General features: G+C 37.3%; 1 protein-coding gene across 1 annotated transcript in view; it reads left to right on the top strand.

Moving 5' to 3' along the window:
- Positions 1 to 16,907, top strand: part of LOC101723048 (lipoxygenase homology domain-containing protein 1) — a 74,153-nt gene extending 57,246 nt beyond the window's left edge. The window contains exon 3 of the mRNA XM_087185413.1: positions 16,675 to 16,907. Coding sequence (XP_087041539.1) covers positions 16,675 to 16,902 — 228 coding nt within the window. The 3' untranslated portion in view covers positions 16,903 to 16,907. The remainder of the gene's footprint in view (positions 1 to 16,674) is intronic.
- The last annotated feature ends 1,402 nt before the right edge of the window (positions 16,908 to 18,309 follow it).

Here is an 18,309-nt window from a genome sequence, read left to right as displayed (position 1 = left end):
GTAAGTCTGATAGTGAGTTCTGATTATATTTGAAGTTTAGATACACACAGCCATTTTTTTGTGGAATCCAGGAATTCAAATGACTATGTGTGGAAAACATTCTCTAAAGTTTTCAAGTTTTAATAAATTCAAATTTATAGCTTGACATTTTGAGTTTTTTTATTGAACTCAGGGTTACATAGCTAAATTCAAATAAAAAACTCACTTGTAACTTATTTCTTTTCTTCTTACTCTTCAGCAAATATCAGCTTCTGGTTGTTCCTCATCAAAGACCTGACTAGAGTCTTATAGAGGTAGCTGAATTATAATTAAACAATAATAATTCATAAATGGACAACATTTGTAGATTCAGTTTCCCATATGATGTGTATCCTCTTATCTAAAAATAGTCAATTCAGAGTGAGCACAATTATGCTATGTCAGCACTAAAAGAAAAACTTACAGATGCCATCAATACAGAGAGAAAGGTGTACATTTGCCAGATTGTTTGCTTTTAAAATGCATAGGGTTTGTCAGCTGTATTTGTTCCAATCTTTTGATAATACATAGACTCATGTTCAAATATCTCATCCACATGCAGGGAGATTCTCAGTAATCAACCTTAGGAAGATCTAAGGTCTTACTTAATTTTAAGTGTTCACTTCCAATTCTGTTTTCCTTTGCTTCGTAAGCACATTAATTTTACCTTTCTGAGTTTCTACTAGGACTCAAGGATAAGAGCAGATTCTCATTTATATGACTCTACATCTGTCTGTTGGTCTATCTATCTGTTCATCCATCCATCCATTTATCCATCTATCAATCTGTTTAATTTATCTATTGAATTAGAACATACAGGAAGTAGAAATGATATTCCCAATAGTCCTCCAAAGACTTAAGCAGCTCCTGTCGTAGTTATTTCAGTTTCTTAAGTGCCTGTGGTAATTCATTCTCACGAATCCATCTGGTAAACAGACTTTATTGGTATTAACACTTGTGTGTCACACATCAAAATTTAGCTTTTGCTCTCATTTTCTGTGAAAGTTTGTTGTGAGGAGTGGTGAGGAGGTGATCAGGGGAAACCCAGTCCAACTTTTGTGGCTTGCATATCAGGTAGATGAGTTACAGTTCAAACATGAAAGAGATGCCTCAGACACTGGACTCTAATTACACTTAAATTATCTCAAATAGTTTCCTAGTCTAGTAACAGTGGGCAATCAAATCAATATCGCCATTGTTCGAATACTTTTTACTGTTCTTGACCTGCACTCAGAGATTTGTTAATCGACAGCAACTGAGCATGCTAAGAATCCTGGCCTTTGGGTTTGTCGCACTGTCTTGGGAAACTGTATTCCACGAACAGTGTGTCCAGACATGAGGATGTACCTACTGAGTGCTTTTCTGTATCCTCAGCTCTGTAGACTTCTGCTGTCTTCAGCACCTTGACAAGCTGGGGCTCTGGCTCAGAATGGTTTTTATTCTACTTATTCAGTTTAATTTTTGTGCCATCCTGGCTGTGCTTTAAAGTGTGCCATAGCATAATGTCAGCATTTATAAAAATGTTAACCTTCACCCCAAAGGCAAATAGAAATACAGGTCTGTGGCAAAACCAGGCCATTGGTTGGGAACAGGGGAGCTATTGAATGGATATCATCAGCCTACTGAAGCTCAAAGCAAAATGTGAAAGACTTTCTCACTCTGTGAATATAGAAGACAATTTAATTTAATTAGCTTTAACATTTTCATCATCTGCTCTTGTGAACAAAATATGACCTATTTCCCTGGAAAACATTAGAATGTTTGCGAGCTGCCCCTCATAAGTACAGTTATACATGCATACTCCTGCACACAATATTTCCACATATTTATTTGCTAATCACAGGCTGTGTCTACAATTGAGGGTGATTATGTAGAAGGTGCAGGGGCCAGGTAAATGTGTTGAGGAACAAACTATTTGATTCACATGTATGACACACAAATGAATTTCCCTTTTCTGATTGGTTTTATTTCCTAGGTGAACCAGATGCAGGTCATGGGATAGAATTGTCTACATGTTTTCATGTTCTGTGCAGTGGAAATGGCATGCAGTAAAACATCCCATCTTGATTTAAAGTCCTTGTTCTGAACCTTACAGGCTGTGGGGCTTTGGGAAAATGACATACCTCTCTGAAGCTCAGTTTCCTCTGTTGTCCAATATGGAAAACTGTATAGATCTCATAGGGCCCTTATAGGGATTTAAAATAACCTATGTGAAGTGTTTGGTAGAGGTTGTCCTTTTCTCAGCAAGCAATATTTTGTTGTTCTTGCTCTTGTCATTGGTATCAAACCAGATAAATATCCTTAGACAGCAGTGAATCCTCCCTAATAAGCCATCAAGGAACTGGTCACAAATACCTTGGATCTTGACCTGGTTTTGGTTTGAGACTGTGTCAATTTTAAGTGAAAAGCTAAAATTTTTAGGTATATTATACACATGTCTAAGGCATTCTCTCATTGTAATTCTGAAAAATGAATGGACCCACGAAAGTGTCCAAGATATTCAAGAAATACTAAGAATGAGCCTCACAGTGACATTATTCAGGAACGAATGGTCATTCAAATAATTTAAAAGTAAAAAAACAAAAAAATTCAAAGCAACTCACAAGACCTATGTCATCTCTTGGAAAAGTTTTAGGCTGTAATACTACTACTGTTTGGATTTGGAATGGCCCAGAAGGCTCAAGGGTTAAAGGATTAGTCCCCAGGGTGGGATTTTTGAGTGATGAAATGTTGAAGTGGTGGCCCCAGAGGGAGGTCTTAGGTCATGGATGGTGTGTTTCAAAGGGGCTAGTGGGACCCCAGCTTCTTTCTCTTTTTCTCTGTTTTGCTTCTGGGCCATGAGGGGAGGACTTTCAATCCACCATGTTTTCTGTATTATGTGCTGCCCTGCCACAGGCCCAAAGTGTTGGAGCCAACTGTATGTGGACTGAAACCTCTATGACTGTGAGCCAAAATAAGCCTTTCCTATTTATTATTACCTCAAGTCTTTTGTTATAGTTCTAGAAAGCTGACTAACAGAAATACCACATAGCTTGGAGTAGATGGTGGTCTCTGTGTCTGTAGAGATCAAGATTCCATGATGGAGAATCATGAGAAGGTAGAACATTTGATGTATTTTCCTAGAGCTCCCCAAGGAAACTGTAATAAATTGGTTCTGTGGCTGGACTGTATGTTGGAGGAGGTGCTGAACTTGCAATACAGACTCCCAATTTGCTTGCAAAACTAAGGGCCTTGGTTGTTGTGTTTTCAAGACTGTCAGGTGTGCTTGTTACCCAGCTCTTTCACTTGGCAGACCATTAACTTTGTGAAACTGAAATTTGATGCTGCCCAAATTGCTTCGGCTATTTTTACTCTCTTTGGAGAGGTTTGCTGCTGATCACAAAATGACAGTGCCCATGGGCCATTGAAAAGAGTGGAAAATTTGCCTAAAAAAGAATTTCTGTAGACAGTCTAGCGTTTCTTTTGTAGTTTAAGTAATTTAGCACTTACCCGCTGCTTTCCCCAGCCCAACTCCACTACTATGGCCATTGTCAGAATTCTATTCTTTATGACTTAGTTGTTCTTTCATAAGTTAGGTGGTTTATGGCAGAATTCTTTTCAAAGTACCTCAGTGACATGGTTGTTGAATGACGCAGTCTCAGAAAAACTAGTCAAGTTTTCAAGTTAAAATCAAGTCTTAAAACTCTCTTTTGCAAGTGATGTGTCTGTTGTTTTGATGTAGTAGTAAATTTATGGGCAAATGATGTCTGAACTCATTGAATTGGATATATTAAATATATACAGATTTTGTACATCAATTAAACCTCAAGAATAGTGTTAAAATTTAAAAGGAAAACTCTTCTTTGTTTATTACGTGAAATATCGCTGAAATACAGCGATAATCTATTACCACTATGTTTGCACAAACTCAAGGAAAAAGTGCATGTTTTATATTCTAGCCTATGAATAGGAGTGATATTGTTTTATTTTATTCCAGACAATGTAGTTTGACAACAGTATTCCTGAATAAGATGGTAAACTACATAAGAAGTCTGGAATTTTCTGCTTGATCTAGGATGGCCCAGTTTTAAACCTCTTAATGGCAGATAGATGTTTTGAGATATTTTGGACGGGTACATTATAAGCTCCTTTCTAGCCCTTTAATTTTTGCGCTATTTTTACAAAAGTAAAAATGTGTGTGTATGTGTGTATGTCTCTGTGTGTGTGTGTGTGTGTGTGTGTGTGTGTGAGAGAGAGAGAGAGAGAGAGAGATAAACAAAGAGAAACAGAAAATCAAAATTAATACTAGTCTAATATTTTAGATTTTAAAAATAGATGTCTACCTTAAAGTTCTGTTTGCAAATGTTAATATTTTTCAGAAAGAGAGCTCATATTTGGCTCAATTGTAGCTAATTACTGTAAAGAGGATTAACTTATGTCTAGACACACACATTTTGCTTTTGCTTCTCATAGTATTATTACTTCAGAAATTTTAACACAACAAGAATATGAACTGGTAGCATCTGATTTATCCCAACTTGACCATAACTCTGCTTGGGTGTTACAGACCTGTTGTCTGCTGGCTTTATGATGGCCGCTGAGGCCTGATTTGGTTTCTTCACAGTGAAAATGTGAACCCTTGGAGGTAGATTCTTAAAAATAGAACCCTGACTCTTCGATTATAAATAATCCCAATGAGAGAATGAGGGGAAAATATTTAATAAGTGATTGTAAGAATTTCTTTGATGGACTAAAATTCTGAAAGCTATGTTCTAAAATGCATAAAGAGTTAAAATTAAGAGCATATGAAAAGGAATAGCAAGAGCTTTCAAGAAAAGTTTCCACAAAGTGAAAGCCTTGTGCAGTGAGAGATAAGGGGAATGGTAGGAGCCATTGAAAGGAGAGAAGGAAGGGGTGAAGGAATGGTTCCCTGTTTGGGTCAAAGAGATACAGCAATGTCAACAAAAGCCAGCCAGAAGATAGAACTACTGAACCCTGGCTCGACTTCCAGTGAATAATCTCTTACCTGGAAAAATAAAAGCAGAGAGGTGACGTTTCAGTCCAGGAAAATAAGGATGCAGTTAGGTAAAACAGATGATGCAGAATGTACCCCTCACATACTCGGGACCCTCTCCTGGTCTCCATCTCCATTTCTAACATTTCAATCACGGGCATCATCTTCTCTCTCCAGACAAAAACACAAGTCTCTCCAATAGTCCTCTTGCTTCCACTTTTTCTTTCTTGCCATTCTTTCACAGAACATATGGGGAATATTTTTAAAGACACAAACCAGACCATGTTATCTCCTGCATCAAATCCCTGGGTGGCCCATCCTTGCCTGATGGTACCTGTTGACCTCATTATTTTTCATTCATTGTGCTTCCTGTGGGTCAGAACAGCCCAGGAAACTTCTGCCTGCTGCAAACTTGAATGCATCAAACTCATCTCACCTGTAGGAACTTTAAGATGATGGCAATTAGCTCTCTGCTTGCGATACTTTCTTCTCTGTTATGTTCTAGTTTGTTCATTGTTCATATCTCAGCCTGACCGTCACCATTCCAGAGAGGCCTTCTTGTCCTATCTAGAAGGGTCACTCACTCAGTCTTTGTAGAGGACTGAGCATGCCCTGGCTGTTTTCCTCACTTGTATCCATTGTCTGTCTCTCACACCATTAGCAGTGATGCTCTACAAGGGCAGGTACCGTATATTATTCATTGCTCTCTCTTCCCAGTGCCCAGAATACCAGTGCCTGGTATAAAATGGCTCTCATGTTGTGGATGACCTATTTATTTATTTATTTATTTATTGGCAGTGCTTGTGATTCAACCTAGGACTTTCGCATTGTTGTATCTCTAGCCCATTTTTTCATTTTTTATTTTAACCCTTTAAACTCATTAAGTTTCTAATTTTCTCAGGCTGAACTCGAACTATCATGTACCACCACATCTGGCTGAATGACTGACTCATGAAATGATTAATAACTAATCATTTGTGGAAGATAATAACTAATCAATTGAGGGAAGATATCGATGAGGAAAGCCCACAGCCTTTGGAGCTGGTTGTTGAATACACCAGTGTAGAAGGCCACGATTGGTGGAGAATGAGGCTAAAGGGGTAGCAGCAAAGAAGTAGTGGGAGGCATTTGAAGACTGGATAAAAGGTCGGTACCTCTGTGGGAAGTAGAGCATACATGTTTGTGTGCCAACTAAAACTAAATTTAATGCAGAAGGAATTATGTCACAATTTCCTCACAACACACAATTAATTTTGTGGACAATTTTCCCACTAATACAGGAAGTGTTTTTTTTTTGTATTAGAACACGAAATATCTGATTTTTCCATTTGTAAATTCCATTGATGTTTATACATGTATGATATACATAAAGATTTTTCTCAAAAAATGATATTTACTCTTCATTTTAGTTAATTACACTTAAAGTGCAGTATTATAAAACTCCACAGAGAAAGTCACAATTAATATGCAGCCTACTTCATTATTTTCCAAAGGAGCCACAAAAGCCACTTCATAATTGGGAAATGTGGTAGTCCATTATAGAGCTTGCAATGATTGTATGAAGCTTGATCCAAACTAAATACCCACAACCAGATTTTTTCTGCAAAATAAGAACACCAAAGCAAAAAAGCCCTACAAAAAAGTGAAAATCTTCAATTATTTTTAATGTTGCAAAGATGCCGTATGTTGATAAGAGCTGCTCAGGTCATTTCTTTGTAAGGCCACGGTCATCTTCAGGGGCCTTGATGAGAATGAATGTGCCTGGCAGTTTTGAGCTACATCTTCACTGGAGGCTGCATTCATGTGCATGTTGCCTATGCAACCTGGAGCAAGCTACTTTAGCTCGATTTCCTCCACTGTGAAATGGATTCAATAAATAGTGTCTATGCAAAAATGCAAACTGTAGCTGAAACAAGCCTTATGCTGACTATGGCCTGTTCTGACAGGAGCTTCCGTGTCTTCTCACTTCCATCAGCCCCAAGAGATGCTATTTTGTAAAAATTCATCAGATTTATTGGAGCCTTTTTGTTCAAAATAGCCCCTGTCTCACATCAAACATATGAAGATGCAGTGAAAAGTCTCAACACAGAAAACCCTGACAGGCTTCTTGATTCAGATGGACCGTTAACTGGAGCTGAGTTAGGACTGCAGACTTGGCTCTACCTACCCAGAGAGCTGCCAAGGAAAAGGCAGAAGACTGTCAGGGTATCCGTGCACTGGCCCTCGAAATTTGGATATCAGGGTCTGTGCCCACTGGCAAAGGACAGCTCTCTATCTTTGTCCTTATGGAACTACATTAGGAAGAAAATTACTATTCATTCTGTTTTTCCTTCAAGCTGGAGAGTCTTTACTGCTAGAGTTTCAGAACAAATGAAATAAATCAGACATACAAGCTTAAATATCACATGGTTTCTTTTTATATGAGAAACCCAAAATATAAATAAAGAGCAAAATAAAAGAAAGATGATGGGAAATAGGGCGATTGATCTTTTGCGAAAGGGAAGAAGACCAAGAGATGGATGGAGGGGAAGGGGATGAAAAGAATTAAGATGTGTTATGTACACGTGCCAACTCCCCGTGAGGAATGTAAGTATTCTATACCTGAAACATGCAATAATATAAAATAAGCATTGAAAAGAAAAAAAGAACCAGGCAGTATCTGCTTGCCGCATCAGGATCCTACCTGGAAGATGTGGCTGGAGAAGCGAAGGGAGGCTAGGTGTCCTTCAGGGCCCAGAACACATTAAGGAGGTCGTTTAGTGTTCTCAGAAAGGTAAAAGTAGGCCCAGCCTCCAGAAATCCACAGGTGGATCTCTAAGGGGGAGACTATGTTGAAATGAAGCGACAAGTTGCAAATGCCCTAGAAACAAAAACACAAAGCAGAATGAAAATTCATATTTAAGTCACACAAATGCAGAACAGCATTGCTGCAGATAGAATCAGTGAGGTGGATGTGTCAGAAATGATCTACCAGCATGAAAATAGGGAACAATGGCAGGTGGAGCGAATCAAGAACAAAAAGTAACCAAGGTATTTTGGAAGAAGAACAAGAAATACATAGTAATAAACAAAAGAATATAATGGAACCAAATTTCCCTAAGTACAGAAGGACCACCACTATAAATGATAGCTCCATACAAAGTAAGAAGGAAGAGACCTTGGTAGATTTTTGGAATACCAAGGATAATTCTACACATATCCATCCAAACCATAGGTCCGCCAAACCATGCAAACAACTAACACAAACACATGTACAACGATTTCAATAAGCTCATGTGGTTAAGGTTCCAGGGATGGTGACTTTGACCACATGTTCCGTTCTGTTACATCCCAGAGAACAACTAAGAACTTTCCAGAGCCTGACGTGCTGGTTCTATTCAAAGGGGTGCCCACATTTACTCCCTATGTTGGTCATGAGAATGAAACTGTCAGTGTGGGTAGCCTCAGTGGTCGATAACACCTCATATGCTAGGAAAGCAACCTAATGTGTTAAACTGAAAAATTAGACTCATGACCTTAAAAGATGAATATTTTCTAATCAGTTGTCATTAGCTGTCGCAATGGGAGAAACTCTTACACTTGCCATCAACTTTCCTGTAGCCTAAAATGCCTGCATTTTGTCTTTACTAATGCACATCCCTCAACAAAACAAAACAAAACAAAAACACCCCCCAAAACAGGATATCTCGAAGGGAAATTGTTTCCATATCTTCAAGTAGGAAACAAAAAGAAATTGGTGTGTAATATCCTTTTGTTTCTGGAGTCAGTGATAGCGTCAGATAGGGAAGTGTTAAAAGGACAGATGAGCTAATTTAAAGGGGTCTCTGATGGCTAAATCGAAAGTGCTATTGTAGTGATTGTGATAATAATCTCAAAAATTATTTGAAATAAATTGAGACTGTGAAATGCCATCAAATAGTAATTTTTTTCTTTTTGTACCGGGGATTGGACTCAGGACCTTGCACTTGTGAGGCAGGTGGCGGTGCCACTGAGCTAAGTCCAGGGCCCTCAAATAGTAATTATATTCAGAAGAGAAAAGTGAATATAAATGTACAAAATGTAGTGGCAGTATAAAGAAGGGTATATATGATACTATATATTGAATTATTTATGGATTTTAATAAATAAAGGAGCATTAATAAATGAGATTCCTTTAAAGACCTGTGACATTTGAAATTTTAATAAATTTACACCTATAAAAGATATAAACAATCTGTAAAATGCTACACAGAAACATTTACCCAGACAGTAGCATATTTGATTGCAGGAATTTTATCTTTCAGTGTATCCACCATGATCTTGGATAACGATGTCATTCAGTATAGCATAGTTTTTATTACCTGGAGTATAAAAAGAAATATAGAAAAAAATGATGAGTAAATTTCACCTCTTCTACATTTTGCAAATTTTTATTTCTCTTATAGGTGCAAATGTATTAAAATCAAACTGCACATTTATTTTGTGACTCTCTTGAATGAGTCTTTTGCTTATTTTAATTATATATCTGTTTATAAGCACAAAAATGTACTTGTTTCTATCTGCGTGAGAAAAAAGGGAAAAACAGAGAATTGTGACTAATCCAAACAGTCCAGGAAAAAGTAGGAATTATCCCAAGGTGAAAAAGGAGTTACTGCCTCCTTGGATATCCTCAATAGCCAGCTGAGGAGAGGATTCACTGTGTGCTCCAGCATGGTGAAGGAGCCAAATGACTAGAGGAAAGCCAGCCACGGATATGATTGCTCATCTTCCAGCATGAGCCCTCTAGATGGCTCTGCTAAATATAACAACATGCTAATCAGCACCTTTTTAAACTTATTTTTAATTTATTTTGTTTTTCAGAATCTTTTTTTTCTTATATTTATTTTGGTTGTTATGTAAAAAATTATACATATCATGTGATGTTTCCATACTGTATAATGTTTAAATCAGGTTAACCCTATCTCCTGTCATTACTTTATGGTGAAAACTTTAAAAATCATTTCTTCTAGATTTTTGTTGAAACGTGCACTTCATGATTGTCATCTGCAGCACGCTACTGTGTGATAGCACACTCGAACTTCTTACTCCAGCTTACTATAACTTGGTAACCATCAATCAACCTGTCTGTATCCCTCCTTCCCTCTATACCCCTTAGCCTTGGGTAACCATCATGCTGTTCTCAATTTCTATGAGACCAACGTTTTTTAGATTTCACATGAGTGAGATCATGTGGCAATGTGCCATTATTTCGCCTAACATAATGATCTCCCAGTTTATCTTTATTTTTGTATAGTTATGTATTTAAGAATAACACAGAGATACCCTATGTGCTTTTCACCTAGTTTTCCCCATGGTTTCATAGCATGTAGTTATATTTCTGTATGAAAGCCAATACTTTATGACAGGACCTCTGTTTAGTTTTAAGGCAAGCTTCAATATTCTATGAATTAATGGCCCTATATCTGTTATAAAGAATCCACTTCTCGAAAAAAACAGGCTCTTTGTTATGAGAAAAACAAAAGTTTATTCCAGTGAACAAGGACTAGAATCAGGACGACAGCAGCTAGCAGGGAAAGATTTCGTTCAAGAGTGGATGGGTTAATATTGGGAGAGAGAGATAGAGCTAGCAGGGAGGGAAGACTACACTTATATAGATTTTGGGGAAGGGAATATAATCAAAAGGAAGTTTTGTGACTTGGATGCCCAAGGACGGTCTTCTCAGGTGGATATACAGTTACTGGACTTCTTGGCGCCAGGGGGCTGTAAATCACATTTTGAGTCCATTTGCTCTATTTACTGGAAAGCTGCTGTGGTTGACTGAAAGCAGCTTGTTTGCTTTTTCCTGTTGGTTTAGGGCAGGCCTGACAGTGTCAAAAGAAATCAAAATATCATTTACTCACTAAGCCAGGTTTCTTTTCCTGTTCTCTTATGAGAAACACCATTGTTGGTACAAAGAAAGGAAGTGGGGCAAAGTCCCTGGAAAAGAAAAGCCTATAAGAAAAGAGGACCCCTCTCATTTCCTGTTTGTGTGAAAGGACTGTTTAATATCAAGAAACTTACTCAGAATGAGGGATAGAAAAAAATCTCATCTTTTTGTGTTGTGTAATATAACGAATTGCCTATTGCCTCCAAGATATGTTGTTGGTATTTTGGGGGTGGTATCGCAAACTTGCTCTTAAAGTCTACCCTAACAGTTTTTAGTGGTTCTGACTTACTGGAGCTTGAGTTTCTAGTCTCTATGTCCATATTTCTGTCCCAAGTTAAAAGCTGTCTTATTTTCTGTAAGAACAATAAGTTGCAAAGTGAGCTCTCTTGAGTAAATTGATTCATTGAATTCAATCACAACCCCTCAGATGGGATTTCAATGATCACAAAGCTAATTTGTGTTCCGGTGTGTTTTTTCAAAATAGAAAGTATTCCTAAAAAAAAATACACACTTTGTGTAACCTAAACTTTGCTTCTAGAATTTAATTAATTAATTAATTAATCATCATACTGGGGATTAGACCCGGGGCCTTCACACTGAGCTATATCCCCAGCCCTTTTTTATATTTTATTTTGAGACAGAATCTTTCTAAATCACTAAGTTGCCCAGACTGGGCTGTAATTCTCAATTCTCCTTCCTTAACATTCCAGAGTGCTGAGATTACAGTTGTGTGCCACCACTTCCAGCAGATTTAATTTTTAAAATAACTTACCATTTATTGAGAAAATATTGAAGATTTTCATTAAAAAATGTAACTGTGGGCCGGGGATTTAGCTCAGTGGTTCCGGCGCCTGCCTTGCAAGAGCAAGGTCCCAAGTTCGATCCCCGGTACCAAAAAAAAAAAAAAAGAAATGTAACTGTAAAAAAAAAAAAAAACCAAAAAGAAATATAACTGTATAGCGCTAGAAAATCCCAAGTGGGCAGTCACTACTTATGGAAAATGCTGGCTTTAAGAGTTACATCTAAATGTAGATAACTGCAAAAGGAAGTACCGTCTGCCCTATAGACAGTGAATATACAATATACAGATCATGCTGTGGAAATATGTTATTCCTTCATAGCTCTGTATCTGACCATCTCCTCACATGTTACAGGATTATTGTGTAGAAAAACTTCCATATTGGAAAATGTGGAATCCATATTATACTGTGGAATTTGATGAGGGAATGTATTGTATTGAAGTTCATGCTTAAATCTTAAGAATCTTTCCTGGTATTATCTGTCTCGAGGTCTCCGTTTTCATTAACAAACGTAAATGTCCATTCTTGTGATAATCAGATTCACTCTTGAGCAGACCTCAAGTCACTATCTCCTTTTCCCAACTATTTTGATCGAGCGAGCTCCTAGCAAAGGATCATGGTGGTCTGAACACAAGCTGACAGAGTAAGTCCCATGGCTATTCTGTGGAAGCCTCTCCCTCCTCTCCATCCTGTTCTGTCCTCACACTTGCAGGAGATGCTCATGTATACATTGCACAGTATTTTTAAAAGGTTATCTAATTTGGTCCTTTAAAAACCCCTTTTTCACAAACAAGAACTTGAGGTTCAGGGAAATTAAAAGAGGTGTGAGGACTCAGACTTCCATCCAGATTTTCCAACGACAAGCTTTGCCTCTTTTGCCCTGGTCCCCAACCCAGTAAGGTTCATTACAGAATCTCATGCTGTAGGGCATCTTCTGGGCCCTGGCACGCTGCTGGGTCACCATTTCACAGTGGGTGAGAGGCACTGGTTTCCTAAACCTCTTTATCCCTCCCTCCTGAACACCCAGAGCAGTGCTGGGAGGTCAAATGCATCAAAAACACAAAGCACCTATAGAATTAAAGAAAATCTTCTTTAGTTTATTTTTTCCCATTATATTCATCTGATCTCCTTTAGTGGTGGTGATAATAATAATAAATAATAATAATTGTGATTACTATTCCTTATGGGGGACCTACATTTATTCAATTTTGCTAATTAATATAATGTATCACTTATCCTCACAACTCCCCAACAAAATAGTTTTTAATTACCTCATTATACACATGAGAAAGCTAAATGTAGAAAGACAAGACAACTTGCCCAAGACCCCAGTGTCCCAACGTCCCAGTGCCCGAGTGTACTCATGGGCCCCACTGTCCCCAAACCTGTGTCCAGTGTTACACTAGACAGCTCCATACTTCACAGATGTGGCAACACCTGTTACAAGCACCATCTACACTTGTTAAGCACCTATTCCTATCTGGAAGGATACTAGACTCAACAGAAAAAAATGGGTTAAATTGAGAATTTTTAATTTGGGGAATGATTAAGTCAGATTCAAGAAGTACTTTCATTCCTATTTGTCCTTTTGGTGCCATTTTCTGTCTTCTCTTCTGCTGCAGGGACATGCTGCTTATTCCTCAGAGTCAAGATGCCTTGCTACCTTTGCTACTTGTACTGCATCATCTTATCATATTTTCTTGTACTTATGCTTTGCTTATGTATCTAATTAGCTGTTCACAACTCTGTCTCACATAAGGATTTTGGAATCTCTATCCTTTTTATATGCTTGCTTAGGGCAGTATTCATTTGTAATAAGAATTTCTTGTATGTTTAAATGGTTTAGTCTACTTACCCCATATTGTAAATGTTCTTAGAACAGTATAGGTAATAAGCACTGCATCCCCAAATGTGATACATAAACAAAGTGTTTTATTTTCTTCCTTAAATTAAGTGTAGACTCAAGCTCTTTTTGTTAAGAATTTCAGGCACTCAAATTAGATACTCTCCAATGGTGTTTTTTTTTTTTTTTGGTCTTTATGTTCTGGTTACGTAGCGGGAGTTTATTCATACTGTTGCAATTTTTCAATATGTGGCATTAGAACAATGGGAATGAACTCTATTTCCAGAATTCTCTGCCTCTTTCTTTCTGACCTTGTGTCGTTTGATCCATACAATCCTTTGGTCCATAGGTTGAAAACAATTTTATTTTAATCTGTGTCTGTGTCCTATTTAGAGCATAATTCTTTTTGTGGACAGTAACTGAGCCATAGTGTGGTCCATCTTTATGATGAAAGCTATCCTAGATTTTGGAATAGTTGTCCCTTTTATTTTCAAATGGGAGAGATTAAAGGCAGAAACTAAAAACAGTTATATATAAGAATAATAATTTTTGACATATTATATTTTTATTTTATTGAAGTTGAGGTGACCCAGGTTGACTGTATTAAACCAAATCTAAAAGTTCCAAACCAGTTTGGCTAACATGCTGCAAATAATTTGAGAACAATCAATGGGATTAGCTCATCTATTGGATGGTCATTTTAGTTCTTGTTTTAATTGGCTGACCCAGGCATGCATGGTGTATGAATAATTTAGTTCCTATACCATACCATCATTCAGTTACTATTTAAAAATATTTATTTTTACCAGAAATGTTAGTTTATCAATTTTATTAGTTTTACTTATAATGATGACCAACTACCAATTTTTATTTCCTTCTGTGGGTGTTGGATTGATCTTTTGTCCAATCTTTAGATTAGGTAGATTTAGATATTTTTCTTTTTATGAGCACAAAATTCCTAAGCAATACCTTCTAAAGCTTATTAACAGCTATAGTAATTTATCACGTTGATACTATAAGTTAGTATCCTTTATCTGAAAGGTCTGTAGTCACAACTGTTTCAGAGTTTGAATTTTTTTCAGACTTCAGAATTTTTCCGTGTACATGAGATATTTCGGAATGAAACCTAAGTCTAAACACAAAATTCACTTATACTTGAATTATATTTATAGCCTGAAGGTAATCTGATACAATATTTTAATTCTGTGGGTGAAACTAAGTTTCATGGTGGGAAATTTTTCACTTGTAGTGTCACATTAGCATTTCAAAAGTTTTGGATTTTGGAAGATTTCAGATTTTGGATTTTTGCATTAGGGTTTCTCAATCTCTAGTATAGTGTTTAGGTGGGGTCACAGAAGCTTAGAAAGGCTGAGAACCTTGTTGAAGTTTGTATAAGCAGCAAGAGCAGAAGAACTTTCAAAACCAGGTATGTCTGAGGTCAAAATGAGTTTTAGCCACTATCATATTTTGCCTATTTTGGATCATGGCTTCAGCTTTCTGTCATGTTTCTCACTATCTGCAACTTTGGGGAGAATTTGAGGAGTCGACTTATCTGTAGTAAGCACTCCTATTAAGATATCTCTACATAGTAGTATTTCTATAAACATACTGTTCTGAAAACAAGAAGAGAGGCCCACCTTTATAGCTTGCCTGTTGAACTCTGTATCTATGCACTCTGACAAAAGACACTTTTGCTACAGGACGGATTTTATTCAGAAAATTTATCACTAATAGAGTAACCCAAGATTACATTATCAATATAAATATTTTAGTAGAAAAAGGTGGCAAACGTGCATAAATTCTGGAATAACTTCCTCTGGTGATGTAAATGTTTATGGTAACATCGAAGGAGAGAAAAGATGTGAATTGAGTTGGTGGTAGTCATGGTGGGACAAAATACCAAAAGGTAGATTAAACTGTTTTTAGTTATAGTTTGTGGCAGTAAGTATTTTGACCTCATGATCTTTGACCCTGGTGTTATTCCTGTGGATATGTTATGCTTCATGGAAAAAGGATTTTACAGATGTATGGCAGGTTAGAAATCAGATGACTTTAAAATAGGAAGATTAGCCTGCTTTACTGAATAGGTTTGAATCTGTATCACATGAGACTCTAGACATGGACATGTTTCTCCTGTTGGGTAGGGAGGAACCAGAGATTTTAAGCATGAGGGTTTCATGTAATCTTGTTGATCTGAGAGGACCACAGGTGAAGGAAACAGGGACTTCAATCCTACAGCCACAAGAAGCCAGATTCTGCCCACAACCTGAATAAGCTTGTAAGCAGAATCTTTCCCGGGGCCTTTGGACAGGAGCCCAGCCCAGCTGGCACCTTGTTCTAGACTTGTGAGGCCCTAAGCAATGGTTTAGGTGAGTGACACAGTGCCTGGAGTTCTGCCTCATGGAATTGGGAAACAATAAATGCGTCTGATTTTAAGTCATGAAGTTTGTGGTAATTTGTCATGGCAGGAATGAAAAACTGGTAAAGCACATAATTGATCAGTTCTTTTTTTTCATATGACCCCTGTAAGAATTTTCAAGAGAAAAATTATTTATTCTGGATAGTGCATAGTACATTGTTATAGTAGTTGATTAGGAGTTTGGGGATGGGTAGATGCAAAAGGGTATAATTTCATTGCCAACTCTGTTGCAAAAATCAGTCTTTCCACCACAAATTCACTCTGTTTTAGACCTGTCTAGTGAACCCTAGTTTAAATTTAGGAGAACACACAGTCTGTGTGTTCAGAAATGCACGATCCAATCTATTGAAAACACCAGAGGATTAGATTGTTTTATTTTTCAGGTCTCACCACTGAATCAATAGCATCTATCAATAATTGCAAAACATTTATTTTATAAGGTAGTAATGGTGAATTGCTAAAATAAGGTGTAATAAGAGGTAGATGGTAAGTCTAGGGTCAGTGGAGACTTGCTTTATTATATAGAATATAAACCATTTCATGGTGTCATAAGTAACTAGTCCTAAGGGAAATCAGTAAGAAATATTTGTGTTAAAAATGAGATATGGAGTTCAAAATTGAATACCGATTTGGAATTTGAAAAATCAAGTCAGAAATGTAGAAATTTCTATTTTTCCTTTTCCTTTTGTGTTGCAGATTAATCTTAAAGGAATTGGTGAAATTTATAAGATACGGATTGGCCATGACAACAGCGGGAAGGACCCCAAGTGGTATCTGGATGAAGTTAGACTTGAAAATATGGCCACACTTGAGCTGTTTTGTTTAACTGTTGATTCCTGGATAGCTGACGATGAAAATGATGGTGATGTATGGAAAGAAATCTCCATTGTGACTACTAATAAAGCACCATTGCCAGGTGTTTAATTTCATTTTCTTCATGATGTGTATTCAAAATTAAAATAACTGAGCTAATTTGGAAGGGAATGGTACCTTTTTTCACACAGGGTCAGACACTAAGCGTTTTGTGGGCCATAAAGTCTCTGTCTAAACTGTTCAAGTTTGCCAGGCAGTGAGACAGCAGCTGCAGACAGTATATAAACACAAGGCATGGCAACATGCCAATAAAGCTCTCTTTTGTGGATATTGAAATTATAATTTTCATTTGTCAATAAACAATATTCTGTGTTTGGTTTTTTTAAGCCAATAAGAAACATAAAAAACCTTCTTAGCTCCTGGGCTGCACAAAAATAGGTGTCTGGCAGATTTAGCCCTGAAGTAGTATGTAGTTTGCCCACCTGTGTTTTAGAGTCTTAGGCTTTATTTCTGTTCAAGATGAAAAAGTACATGCAAAGATGTATGTGTGTGGACAACTTTCTATAAGCTGCTTTGTTGCCTTTTAAATGTGACTTTCCTCTTGGCTGTTCTGTTAATAAATGTTAGCAATCATGGACTTAGGAGAACATGAATTCCCTCACTGAATATTTTTTGTTGTTGCCTTGGAGCAAATTTGCATATTGCCTCTATTTGTTTCTCTTTCCATTTCCATTTTTTTTCCCAGTCTTTGCTTAGTAGCTCACAGGTGCTTTGAGCCCACTACATGACAAACTGAAGACACCTTCCGTGGTCCTCCAATCATATTGAGGTTCTCCAAATGGAGTGTCTGGATTTTCTCCACCACCTTCATACTGATTAGCCATCAAGCACTCTAATCATCTGTATTCTGAATCCTTGTTAGAATGATGGATGGCACCGAGCATACAACTGTGTGTCAGAAAAATACATGCTACTTAATTTAGATATGGCAAGAATGATTTGGGATAAGACCAGCTTAATGATACAAAAAATCTATAATACTAGTTCTTTATATTTGCATATACTTTGATAGTTTACAAAGACATTTGTTTGTGTACAATCTTATTCAATACACAAGGCTCCAGATCCCACTGGTTCTAGCTGCCCTACAGTCACAAAAACATCTCGTAACATCCAGAAGATGCTGAGGTGAAGATGTGAGGGGTCCTAAGAAATTTAGGGTCCTGACTTTTACCCTGCACATCCTGGGACCTATCTACTTTGCCCAGCCAATTGCTAACACCCGTGAAGAAATTCACTCAGCTTAACAAACACACACACACATATTTTAGAAGAATTTTTTTTTTTTGGTTCTGGGTATTGAACTTGGGACCTTGTGCTTGCGAGGCAGGCAGCAGAACCACTGAGCTAAATCCCCGGCCCCAAGAATTTTTAAGCATACAGTACCAACAGGTGGCCTACTATATTGTTACTTCTCAATCTGTAGCATTTTAAAGGGCTTCCTTATTTTAAAATGGA

The sequence above is a fragment of the Heterocephalus glaber genome, unplaced genomic scaffold (genome assembly GCF_053883595.1).
Source record: "Heterocephalus glaber isolate CG9 unplaced genomic scaffold, H.glaber_assembly_v1.0 deba00000281, whole genome shotgun sequence".
Taxonomy (NCBI): domain Eukaryota; kingdom Metazoa; phylum Chordata; class Mammalia; order Rodentia; family Bathyergidae; genus Heterocephalus; species Heterocephalus glaber.
The sequence above is the reverse complement of the archived record's forward strand: the minus strand, read 5'-3'. Positions and strand labels throughout refer to the sequence as shown.